A 13298-nucleotide genomic window follows, 5' to 3' on the forward strand; every position below is an offset into this window, starting at 1 on the left:
AATTTGCCCACAATTTTAACCACTCGGTTTACTATTGTAAATATAACAGATATACTCTGAAGAAACCAAGGCTTATTTTGTCGAGTGATTGACAGCTGCTGGATATTAATTGTACTTTCTTCAATGTAATGGAAGAGTGTTTGAGTGGTCTGCCTGTCCCTATATGTCATCGGCATGGGCGGACAAACAAAGATATTTTTGTCATTGACTAATGAATCATTTTCTGGCAAATTAATTGAAATTGTATAATTTCCAGCAAAATCTCTCACGCCACTGTTTTAGTGTGCCGCGGCATGTGAGGTTTAGCTTCATTACACTTCATTACACCAGTTAATTTCTTTACATTCTCTTTTATTAGGTTTATTAAATGTATGCTGCAATACGTCACCAGTTTCCTTTGTTAAAAATGGAACAACTACATCATTATGAACACCATATGAAAATTCTTTGCTTCCAAAGATAATAATGCGCAAATTTGATTGGCACTGTCATGCATTGAACACTATGATTGTAGTTTGCAGTGGTGTAGAACTGGTCTGCATTATACTGATAGCTGTTCCTGGTTTTGTTGTCTTACCCTCCCATGTGACTAATTGGGGTGACCAATATACAGTATTTTGTTAGAACTAGAACATCCCGGGGAAATGGCAGAAAATAATTCAGGGAAAAACTCCCAAAAATTTATCATCAAGTGAAGACACAGTACTTCATCGGGCATTGTAGGAGACAACCGAGTGCATGAGAAAACTGCAAACAAAAAAACACCTTCACGATTCCCTCACTCTCTATTACAGTTTGTCCAATTGGAACTTATCAAGGCTGTGGGAAACTCCTGTGGATCAACCTCTGCAACAGATGTGAGTCGGGTGGGGAGTTCAAGGAGGAGGGATAATGGTTAACTTTTAGTTGCGAGTCTTTAATCGGCCGGTTTGTCTCTTGGGTGTGTGAGGGCACATTCAACTCAATGACGATGACCTCTAATTGGCCCTAATCGAGCACTCATTAATGCCTGGCTCTGCTCAAAATCTTTTCGGCCCGTTATTTTACTGTAATCTTCCAAATGAGAGAAGAAGACGGATGGGGAGGGCGGGATACCAACAAAAATAGAGAAACGGCGCAATGTTGCCAACAAAAAAGTACAAAAGAAAGCAATGAGCGAGAGTGGAAAAACAAGAACAAACTAAACAAAGAGAAAGAATAAAGGATGAGATGAGGGAGAAACAGTGGACGCCTGCTTCCTGGCAGCCTCAGCTGCGTGCACATCTGTGTGTAAACGGTCAGCGCAGACCCCCACGTGTTTGCTCAGGTCGCCTGATTGCCTTTCCTTCCTCTTCTCTATCCCGCTAAAGACCCGCTGTCCTTCCTCTCACTCCAATCACCGCGGCCAAGAAAGAGGGCGGCGAGCTCAGGGAGACACAGCGACTCCCGCTCAAACTTTCTCATGACTCAGTATTTGTCCCAGCAAATTCTGGTCTTTTGCGCGTATTCTCTGATTGACTAATGGTCCAAACATCGCATGTGGATCTGCATTTCTCTCACTTTGGAGTCTGCCTAGTGGCTACAATGGACCCGGCCTGGGGCTTAGCTTCACAAAGGCGCCTTCTCTTAACAACGCGCCATCACAGATCGAGGAGGAGCCTGACCAACCCATTTCCACGCGTTAGGGATCACAGAGCTTCCCTTGATACGTTGGGTATCCCTTGTGATTTTAATAATCAACCCCTCTTCGCTGTTTATTTCGGTATATAAAATGACTTTTACACCAACCATTTCGACGCGTCTTGCACACTGCCACTCGTTTCTCCTAACCACTTATCTTTTGAAATCAGCTTTATCAAGGTTTGGCGGTGGAAAAAAATGTGCATGTTTTAGCGAGGACAGTCATGTGGTGAGAAGGCAGGTTAAGACAGTGAAACAGACCAAATTTAGCAGTGGTGTATCGTTTTAAGTAATAAACTTTATTTTCTTCACTTTTTGTGAGATGGAAAAAAATGATAAAAACGTACAGCTCGGGGAATTTTCCTCTATAAGTCAGTGTTTTCTTTTGTGTCATAACCATGAAATACAACTCAGAACATTTTCCATATGTTCTTGACAAAAGCTTAAAGAGTGAAAATAAATTATTGTAGCAATAATTATAACATCAAATATAACAACCATAATAGCAATTAAGCATTTATAAACACTCTATTTACCGTGTCCTTTTTTTTCTCCATAAAAGGCCATTCTTAAAAATGGTGACTATTGTGTTGGTGCACAATCCAGCATATAAAGAGAACACGATTTTGTCTGTTTACTGCTTTGTCGCAAAGGTGCTGTCACTGTTTTGTGTCCAGCCATGCCTTCATTTCCAGCACGGACGCAAATGAAGGGCTAGGGAGGGGTAGGGGGGCGGGCAAATATGTCAGAATATAAGGAAAATGAGCTGAAGAGACAACTTTATAAGTCCTCTCATGAGGCTTGTGGAAAGGTGCGTACCAGAGCGACTGGAGTAAGCGGAAAGAGTGACAACCATCACCATTCCTGCAACCCTTCGCCACAGAGAACACGCAAAGCTCCTCACAGAGTCCGCCAAAGTCTCCCTCCCTGCATTTTTCCATCCGTGGGGTCCCACTGGACTTGACGTGCAGTTATTAAGTCCAGAGGAGCGCCGCTCGGCTACAACCGCTGTACATTACGCGACAACTCTGGTCAGCTTCCGGCTTATTGTGAGGGAGGCTGTGCCTTGAATGTTCATGGCAACATGGTGGCTCACACAGGAAGAAAAGTTCAGTGGGGCTCTGCCCAAACCGGCGAGCGGTTGGTGTGGTGGTGGGGGCCGAATGAAGGGTGAATGGGCGTGGGAGTCGGCAGCATGTGTCCCGAGTGGCTGAAGGGGGGTAAGTGACCCATGTGGGTCATGTGGCTGGTGAGGCTGGGGGCAGCGCTAAAGGGAGAGGCCTTGTCCTGCATGCACTTGGTCAACTCTTCGAAGCCGTCGCTCGGTCGTTTGTTCCTCTTGGACTTGCTCGACATCTTGCGGTTGCGCGTCTGGATGCCTTCTTTCTTCATCGTCAGCGGTCTGTTGACCTGTGAGGAGCCGCACATTAGCTCGACACTTCTACAAAAGTAGGACTGACATCATGAATACTACATTTTAATTGTGCTCCCCTCCCCTCCCTGTCCTCGTTGTTGAAGCTGCATTTCTAACTCAAATGCCTAATTCAAACCAGTATGCTATAAATAATGAGCAGCTGTTTTGCATAAACTATACTTGCATTATAAGGTGAGTTGGGGGAGCGTTTGGCTTTTGTTGAATTCAAAAGCAAACAGTCGTCTCGGTCAATTTGAATACATGAGGATGGCTGGATCTGAAAGGACCAGCGTCAGACAAATCCTCATCAGTGTAACCGACGCCGTTACACTGAATGACGATCCCACCCCACAGCCTCTCTGGGGAGTCACGCCCCCCATTGAAACAACGATGGATTAATAATAAAAAAAGGAGGACGGCCAGTGGGTTTCGCTCGAAAGGGCGAGCTGGCTTTGCTTCGCACTCACACTTTCTTTGCTCCTAAATCGATACAAGCTGTCCGCCCACTTGACTAGTTAACGACCGTCGGACCCCCCCAGCCCCCCGCCAACCAACCATGCACGGGGGCTACTTACGTTGTGCAGTTTGAAGTAAAGGCCGCAGGCGTTGCACACGGGGTCTCCGTTGCCATTGCGCCTCCACAGGGTGGTGGTGGTGGTCTGGCAGTTTGCACAGCAGGTGCCCGCACGTCGAGCCGCGGACTGCGAGATGCCCAGGAAAATGGTGTCAATCATCAAGTGAGGATGCAACACACTGAACACCAGTTGATCACCAATGAAAACATTAATAGCTGACAAAAAAAAAACAGTCAGTCCAACGAAATATAAACATTGTGAGCACTTTCATTAAATGCAGCATTAATTTTTGCTGTGTTTATTTACTGCTGAATCAACCAAACTTGGGAATGAATTACCCTTACGACAAGGATAATCATTTTTGGGGAATTTGGGCAAAAAAATATATAGCTTTTGCATTTTGATGAATGAAAACATTTTTAGCATCTTTTAAAGCACGGAATGGTGAAAACCAAGCCATGTAATGTCCGCGGCCCCGCCCAACACTGGTGCACTGTGTCCATTGCAGATCAATTCTGCACACATAATGAGAAACATTAACTTTACATGTGAGAATGCTGCGGGTGCTGTGTGAGCGGCATCCTTTTTTTTTTTTTTACTCTTGAAATGAAATCCAGGTGCGACTGTTTCTGTTGATGTACCAACCAATCGCATTCCTATTCATTTTTATGCAAAATAAAGCAATGAAGTTAGCATTCATTTCAAATGAGCTATGCATCCCAGTTGTACACATAGAGAATGATAAACATGAGGGGAACATAAATCCGTGCATTTTCCAATCCCCACCCCTCTCGGTCCATCTCTTCGGCACGCATAAGCGGCTCCTCTAGTGTTGTGATAATCTCTTTACAGTATATGTCAGTCTGGCCAGAGAGAATGCAGCGTGCTGGGTGAAGGCGGAAACAGCCGGGAGCCTGACTTCCTTATCTGGGCCGGGCAGATATCCGGATAGGAAACAACTGGATGCCCCTTTGAACACGGCTCTGACAAACACTTGAGTTGGAAACGCAAAAGCTGCAACCGCATAGGCTGGCCCGATGGAAAATGGAATGGCCGAGGAAGACTACCTCTGCGGTCAAGGAATTTTACATCACAAATGTGTGTATGTGTGAGAAGTCGAATGGAAACGATGTATAGTGAATTGTAACAACGTTGACTTCAGCCTACATCCTAATTAGCATGATGAATGAAAAGTTAGGACTGTGTTTCATTAACAATTCAAGCTATTATTATTATATTCCAATAACAGTACATAACCAAGACATTGTTACTTATGACTTATTATTTGTGTACTATTGGTTATATTAGTTACCTTTACAGGCAAGAATTATTTTTTTTCTCGATTTATTTGAATTCCTGCAGCTAATACAAATTTGCCATAACTGTGTAATGGCTCCGCAACGGTCTCAGAGCCATGCGTGCGCTGTCATTTACTCCAACGTGGTGTCAAAGAAAGCAACATGGGCATTGCTATCAGTAACAGTATCAGAAGTACCAGCAATAATGATAGCAGGAACAATAGCAATAGTAGCACTATTGTAACAGGCCATGTAGGTAGATCGTCAGGGGGTGAGCGCAACAAACAATTCCAGGAAGATGATAGGGAAAATATAACTTTCCTGGAATTGTGTCGACAGCATCTGCTTTTTGCTCATATTTGGATTCTTTCAGATGTACGAGTGGGACTCACCAGTCTACGTTTGGGCTTGATGAGCGGTCGGTTCTGGCCGTTCATCTTGTGGTACAGTCCGCAGGCGTTGCACAGGTAGTGGCCGGTACCATCTCGCCGCCACAGAGGAGTGGAGGTGGCACCGCAGTTTACACATTCACGGCCCTCTGCATATAAATCAAGAGAGACAAAGAAAATTTTATATAATTAAACGTCTCAATTGGTCTACGGCATTTTGGTGGCTGTTTGCTGCGGATGGGCTGGGCCACCCAGAGGTCAGCCTAAGTCTCGTGACATGTTCGCATCAGAGTGTGTGTCATTAACTTAGTCATGGACCGCTAAGTAAGAACAACCAGCAGTGGGGAGGCCAGCAAGAACACATCCAGAGGTGTCACCAAATACAAAAAAAATGTGCCAAATAGGGACTTTATCAGCAGAAGGGACCACCCTGACAAGAAATTGTGGTCGACGTGTTAAGGCCCGCTGGTGCGCACTCCTGCCTGCCTTTCAGCTAAACCTGATGCTAAACACGCTTTTCCTCTTTTGTCTCGACTCACATACTTCAAGTGGCCTGTTGCTCAACTGTTCCTCTAATTCAAGTATCCCACAATCCCTGGAGTATCGTCTCTTTATTACTGATATAATACCAGCGACTCCCAGTGTCCCACCCTTTCGCTCCACAATGGAATCTGACCTGAGCGAAAAAACCTTGTTCCTTTTGAAATGCGCCTTCGGTTCTTTTATGCCTTCCTCGTCTTCTCCTTGAGTGTTTCGCAAGTCCGGCAATCACGTTAAAGAGAGGTCATTACAGTTTTAAATATTCATCAGTAAGAACTCATGTCTTATGCAACGTTAACTTTTCAAATTAAAAATGGGAAGATGAAAGCTGTGAAAAGGCAAAGGAAGAGGCGGGGTTGGGGTTTTGAGGCTAATTCAACAGGAAGCCACTGTAAGGTATACGTGTCGACAGCTGAAATGTCAGCCTGGCATTTTGTGCACCAGTCAATCAAATTTTACCGGAGCTGGACATCCACTTGAACAGATAAGCGCCTTTTAATGGCACAGCTGATATGTTCCTGATTATGGGCTGGCTTCTATTAAAATCTTACAAGACAACGTTTTTGACCTACAAAAGCTCACATCACTCAGATCATCTGAGTGGCAGCATCGCCTAGGTGGAAAAAAAAATCTTAGTAAATGATGACACGTTACATGATTACACACGCTGGGGGAAAAGGACCGAATTTACAGTTGTTCGTGATTAAAATGTGGTCAACTGACGAAACACCCCCGCCCTTTTTCCTCGAAAATAAGCAAATAATATATGTTAGATTAATACATTACAATCATGTTCAACTGACTTTTTCAGTGCACTTGGAGTATTTCTTGTGTATTTGTTCAGCACATACAGTAAGAAATGAAAATTATGATATAATGTGAGCAGATCAAATGTGCTACTCGTTACAGAAATTTGAACCATATTTTAGTTTTTTGTTTTTTTTAATTGAGTAATGCGCAGATACGCGATCAAGCCGCCGCTGTTCTGCTCGCCTCCACTTTTGTGCGCCATGGCCGCGCTTAAGAACACAAACAGCGGGGCTATGTCGCCTGTTCTTTGTTAGCATGCGGGAAGGCGGGGAGGCTGAGGGGGGATCGCGGGGAGGGGTGGAGGTCGTGATTTGTTCACTCGGAGGTATACAGGATATGGCAGGAGCCAGGGCGTCGTGACTCCTTGGTTTTTTAAGTGCAATGAGGGGCAGGTTTAAAGGAAAACAAACCCGTGACACGACCGCTACATATCTGCTCCGGTGTCACATTCAAGACGTGCATTTTGTTACGTTTTAAAGTGTGGCCACGTGGTCTTCTTCCTAATGTCCGGTTATTGCATTAATTGAACATCGCAAGTGTTTGTAATCGTGTTAACATATTTATTTATTTGTTGTAATTATCTAATTGAATAAAATGTTGTTTGAAACCTCGTTTTCCGAACATCCCCATTTTTGCCTGCGTGTCCATAAAAACAGCGTTTCGACGTATTTTTTTTTCTGCTACTTGGTGCCAACTTTATCTATAAATAGTCCATAATATCCCTCGTGGGTACACATTTAAAAATAATTACGTAAGACGCTTACACCCCAAAATATGATTTTTTTTTAATTGTACATGGAAGTTTTGGCCTTTTGACTCCACTTTTTTTTTTTAACAAGGGAAGGTGTGTGACACTGAAATACACGTTTCTCGACGTTTATTTTCACTTTAGGAAATGACGTTAAAACACGGAAAATGGTCGGCTGAAAACTGTATTTTCCAAAGTGTCATTTGTGTTGTTATTAATTTATTATTTTAAGTGTATTGAACCTAGAAGTGAGTCCTGGAAACCTCATTCGACGTGACTCGAAAATGAGCGTGACACTATGCAGAGACTCACCTGAGCTCGAGCGGGCTTTGCTTTTGCACTTTGGCGTGAAGCTGGACGACGAGCCCAGCAGGCTGCCGGGGTGGAAGAGGCTGCCGCTGTACTCGTGCGGCGTGTGCAACGGGTAGGCCGGGTAAGTGGGGATGGGGTGGTGCGTGGCCGGGCCCTGGCCGCTCATCGACGCCAGGCCGCCGCGCAGAGGGCTGCAGCTCTCCATCTTCATGCCGTCCGTCAGCGGCACTTGGTATTTGAGCGACTCCTTCTCGTCCATCCTGGTCGACGTGGAGGTGGGCGACGTCGGCCCTGGGTCCGGGGACACGTCTTTGGGCGGGGTAGGGGGGAAACTGTAGAGGTGCGGGCTGGAGTGGCTCGCTGGGGTGAGCGAGGACACCGGGGCCGTGCCGGTGTTGCTGCTGCAGGGGTAGCCGGAGCCGGTCGGGTGCAGGCCGGGTTTGCTGAAGTGACTCACCGCCCATGCGTTGTGGTGGTGTGCGGCGGACAGGGCTGCCTTCCCGGGGTCCAGCCAGGGGATTCCGGGGCTGTGGATGAGGTGTGGTCGGCAGACCTGATTCCCAGTGAGGCGAGCTGAAATTGCACACATCTTACTCATATTTGTTGTTTTGTTTTTCCACGAAATGCATCCACATAAATTCTCTAAATACCTGCTGAATTTCCACAATCGACCGAAGTCAACATTTACGTTTTCCACGCCTTAAAATAATGTTTTTTAAAGATCGAAAATTTCTGCCCTTCGTATATTATCAGTGACATCCAGAGGAACACTCGGTGGAATAAAATACAAAAATGCGCATCAGAAGATCACATACACACAAAAAAAAACGTGTCGACCTTTCGGGCCAGTATCTTTACGTCGCCTGCAGCTCTCGGAGTAACAATTGTTATTCTCCATTTTGCAGTTTTATTTTATATCCGGGAAGTGTCTCTCTCTCTCCCCTCACCAACTCCTGCCCCAGCACGGAGGGGTTAAATGACACACTTCCCTTTCCTCCTGGTGTCATAAAAATTCCTTTTATGTTGCTCAATATACATACAAATGTCACCAAGGACTTTGAGGCCTGAATGCTTGCACATTTTCAGAATTTTTATACGCCATTTTTCCCTACACACTTGGGGGGGATCTAACGCTCCAAAGGAGCTTTTGGGAAAAAACACACACACACACAAATCTATACGTGTGCCCATATATATGTATATAATGTATATTATAATTTGATGTATCTATTGATATAAATATTTTTGTATTTACTTCATTGATTTTTTTATTTATTGCTCCATATTCCTGCGGGCACCCCCTATTTGAAAAGCTGCGCGTCTTACCGTGTGCTTGGCTGTAGGTGACCCTAGCCCGGGAGTTGGTGTAGTACGGATTCCCCTGAGAGTCCAAGTGGTTCAAAAACATGTCTACTTCGTCTTGGGGCAGCAAAGGCGCCATGGGCTCCATGTAGTTGTGGCTGAGACCGTGATGGTGCGAGTCCGGGTGCTGGCCGTTGAGCACGGCGTGGTGGTGCGCCATCCACCGGGACTGATCTGCCGCTGCGACCTCCATGGCTGAGACGCCGAACTGCCCTCCAATGGAAGTTTAATCCTCTTGATAGGGGGGGAAAAAAGGTCCCAGTGCGTTTTGAAAGTCTCGCTCAGATTTTGTTTATTGAGAGAAAAAAAAAGAATCCTCAGACAATACGGTCTTCTTTTTTCTCCAACTCGTAGTTATTACCTACAAAGGACAAATAACATTATTTCAAATAAAGCTGCAAAATAATTTTGGATCATGAAACAAAGAAAGAAGAGGAGCGGCTTTTTTTCTGTTCCTAAAAGAAGCTGGCAAATATGTGGTGTGTTGCTACCTGTTGCAGTTTCCCATCAGCTGAGTGCAGCTCGGACGTGTCAGCCTCCTTGATCCGCGCAGCGCTCGGGCTCGTTAATGGGATGTGGCGCGGACTGCTGAGGCTGGCGCCAGTCAATTCCCATATCTAGCCGCGCGGGGGCGGGGCTCCGAGTTGAGGGCCAATCCGGAGCCGCGCCGCCGCAATTGGCTCGCAGCATCCAAGCTCGTCTCTTGCCTTTCTTCCTTTCTTTCCTGCTTTTTTTCTTTTTTTTCCTTTCTGGAAGCCAATTGAACTGAAAGAGTTCTCAGTCAGCGGTGTAATATCAACAGTCTCTCAATAAGCTTCCTAACGAAGACGAAATCGGCGTCCGATAATCTTTCTTTTTTTTTTTTGTTGAGGGGAGCGCTTTAAGACGCACATTCAACAGCGCTCCTGAGCACATATCCAGCTGATCCTGTTAATGTGATTATTTAGAAAATGTAATTCCATGCAAATTCGACTCTATATACATTTTTTAACCAGTAAGTGAACGCATCATATAATAGAGTCATTATCATTTCACACCCACTTGCAGAAAATCATTTTCCAATCGCCATACAAAGAAGGCGTGAATTGTGAAGGTTGTTTTCGTATGCTGCTGTTATGTAAATACACACTGTTTTTAGCACCTCTTAAACCAACAAGAGATGCGGTCTACGACCCCGCATTCTGGGCCATTGTTCGCAGCGTCTAATTGTCTTTAATTAGTAGGAGAGCATTCCACTTGTGAAAACACGAGTGGGGGTGGGGGGTTGTCTCAGGGACTGGACTATCAAACACTGTTTGCATACGAATGGCGACCTTTTCTCTGCTGCTGGCATCAAGGATGGGCGTAAGGCCTCGTTCACCTATATGCTGATCATCCAAAAGTCTTCATAAGGGCCCCATTCACGACGGTCACAAATGTGCTGCCTGCGTTTGCCTGCTTGCAAATAATTTCATGATTATTCACATTCATCAACAAGGCTTGTGAAAATACATATTTTGCCACATGACAATGAAACGCAATGTGTAGGGAAGATTAGTTTGGAAATGTAGTTGGGAACAATTACAAGTTACCTGTTAAAAATGTAATGCTGTCACTATTTCAATTGCTTTCTCACAGTAAAATAACAAATACATTTGATTATGTTTTGATAACCTTTCTCAATTTTTAATGAATGCTTGAACAAGATACTTTGATGTTTCCGAAAAAAAAGATTAAAACCATTAATTTTTGTTTTGAAATGAACAACATTTTTGTTCTTGTACACAAATGTAAAGATGATAACAAAAGATGATGAAACGTAAATAATTCTGTATATGTGCAGAGCATGTGAAAGACCACCATACCGTACCATGATGACTTAATGATAAATTTGCACAATTTAGACAATGTTACTCTAAAAATCCATAAAACTGTGGCCAAATGTGAACAAAAGTCTATTTATTTATTACTTCCAAAATGTCAGACAAATCAATATATTATATCACAAGATCATTCTTTGAGGTTGATTTGGGGAAAAAAATAATCTCATGTTTGTCATAAACGGCACATAACCAGAGAGAGCAAGTTACAAATCTCGGCTTTAAAAGGAAGTGAGATGAAGGAAAAACAAATCTGACGTTTTCAAGTTATTTTACAAAACTGCAATCATCGAGATTTCCAAAAGCCACCGTAATTTGATAAAATAAAAATAAAAACATTTTCTCCCATTAATGTAATGGGTTAGAACAACCTGCATTTTGTTATTAAATTACATAATCTCCTTACACGTACTGAAATACTCTCCACCACTAAATGTGTATGAAAATTGCTATTTTTGTTGCATGGATACGGAGGCGTTTGATTGACAGGGAATATTTTGGAGGGCACAAGGAGGCCGGGAATGGCCCGCCGCCACGGCGACGCCGGGGTTTGACGTCATGTGATCACATGGGCTGGGGCGGGGTGCTTATGATACCTTGACAAATTCTTCAGGTAAAAGACCCCTACTATCTCCCCTCCTAAAAGCCAACAATCAACGTGCGTGTGTGCGCGCGTCCGTGTGCAAGCACGCGCGCGTGCGCGTGTGTGTGCGTGTCAGTCAGCACACAGACCTTAAATTACTGGCATGTTGCCAGAGGCAGGGAGCTGATGAGCTCAACCCTAAGAGCTTGTCAACCCCTAAAACCAACAAATTAGCGCAGTATAGTGACCACCTAAATAACTCACATTCCACCGGACAACGCCACACTGACAGGTGGAGTGGGAGCTCCTTGGTTCATGCATTTAAATATCCTCCCATTTCTAAAAGCGTGAATTATGATGTTGCTGCACTCTCCAGTCTTGCATGAGGCCTCAGAGGGAGGGAGTGTCAGACATGCTGCTGCATTCCCATTGTCGCTGGCATGTTTGCCAAATGGATTACTCAGCAGGATTTAGCCCTCTGTCATTTCTACCTTCATTAATCCCATTTGTATCTGCACTGGAACAAAAGACAAGTGAGGGTGAAGTGATTGTAGGGGGTGGGGGGTGGTCTTTGTCAAGGACACAGCAGCATTGTTTCGCATAGGGATGCTATCCTATATAAAGAGAAGGGGCTGACTTGCGCGATCCCTTATGCAATGGCTTGGAAGTGTGTGTAACAACTGTATCACTGCAGCCACTAATGAACAACAAGATTATCATTCCCATCCACACTGGTGTTATTATTAAATGGGATTGGCTTTATCTACCTGTTTGCTCCCATTGGCCACAGTCATCCATCATTATCCAAAGTGGAGGTGTGTGACTGTTCAAACCTGCGCACTCTTTGTGTGTGTTTTGCTTGGGGGGGGGGGGGGGTGAAGAGCCATGTGGGGCTTGTGAAGATAAGCAGAGAGAGAGCGAGAGACACACATAGAGAGAATGACACAAAGCAGCCGAAGCATTATTGTCCCCTTTACTCACGCCTAATTAGATGGAGCCATGGTACCCAGGGGCTTTGGAGCCACCAGCACCCAGTCCGAAGAGCGTCTATCTGCACTTAATCAGGTCTGGGTGGTGCTATGAGAGATTCGTCAGCTCGCCGTCACGCTAGTTCCGACTGCAATGAACTTGAAATGGGCTCCCTTTGCAGCCCAAGCCTGTTGTTGTTTGGCAACGTTAACTTTTCCCTTTCTTTTCTTGCACATGCACTGGCCTTGTACAAGCATGTAGAAAGTAAGAAAAGGGAGAGTGACAACAGGGTGTTATTCTGCCTGCAGCTTTGCGTTCTGCTTATGAAAGATGGCTACACCACTCATTATGCAATATGGAGCGTGACAATTGCACATTTTGTCGTCACTAATATCTGGATGATGACACAGTCATCCCTTTTATGATAACTATTGTATTACTGTTGTTGTTAAAGCAAAGCCCCGGGCAACATGTGCATACAGTAATATAAGATTTATAGTGGGAATTTTATTACTTCTATACTTCTTTTATATATAACAACATGCACTATATATGTTCCACATAATATATCCAGTATTGTATATTTAAAGTACAATAATGAATGTGCTTGTTGTTGGCCATTTTTCATGGCAAACACAATTTCAGAGATGTTAAAAAAAATTCTCAGTATTTAGTCTACAAATGCTCTACATATAATAGATAAAACAAAATAAATGTTTTTAGTTGCATTATATTTTTGCATAAATTGAACGGCTTCATAAAATAAATGCCACTAGATAG

General features: G+C 44.2%; 1 protein-coding gene across 1 annotated transcript; it reads right to left on the reverse strand.

The window, feature by feature from the left end:
- Positions 1 to 1936: 1936 nt before the first annotated feature.
- gata2a (GATA binding protein 2a) lies at positions 1937 to 9691 on the reverse strand. The gene is made up of 6 exons (XM_061833524.1): positions 9599 to 9691; positions 9072 to 9468; positions 7746 to 8318; positions 5339 to 5484; positions 3649 to 3774; positions 1937 to 3069 (listed from the first exon to the last, which is right to left on the reverse strand). The coding sequence occupies exons 2-6, from the start codon at positions 9298 to 9300 to the stop codon at positions 2770 to 2772; spliced, it is 1374 nt and encodes a 457-aa protein (XP_061689508.1). The 5' UTR covers positions 9301 to 9468; positions 9599 to 9691; the 3' UTR covers positions 1937 to 2769.
- Between the last annotated feature and the right edge of the window lie 3607 nt (positions 9692 to 13298).

Source organism: Syngnathoides biaculeatus, chromosome 10 (genome assembly GCF_019802595.1).
Source record: "Syngnathoides biaculeatus isolate LvHL_M chromosome 10, ASM1980259v1, whole genome shotgun sequence".
Lineage (NCBI taxonomy): Eukaryota > Metazoa > Chordata > Actinopteri > Syngnathiformes > Syngnathidae > Syngnathoides > Syngnathoides biaculeatus.

Coding starts and splice junctions, on each gene's coding strand:
- gata2a (XM_061833524.1), bottom strand. CDS start 9,300: ATGGAGGTCGCAGCGGCAGATCAGTCCCGGTGGATGGCGCACCACCAC. Junction 5,485..7,745: donor CAAAGCCCGCTCGAGCTCAG/GTGAGTCTCTGC, acceptor ATTTATATGCAG/AGGGCCGTGAATGTGTAAAC. Junction 3,070..3,648: donor TTTACTTCAAACTGCACAAC/GTAAGTAGCCCC, acceptor GGCTCCTCACAG/GTCAACAGACCGCTGACGAT.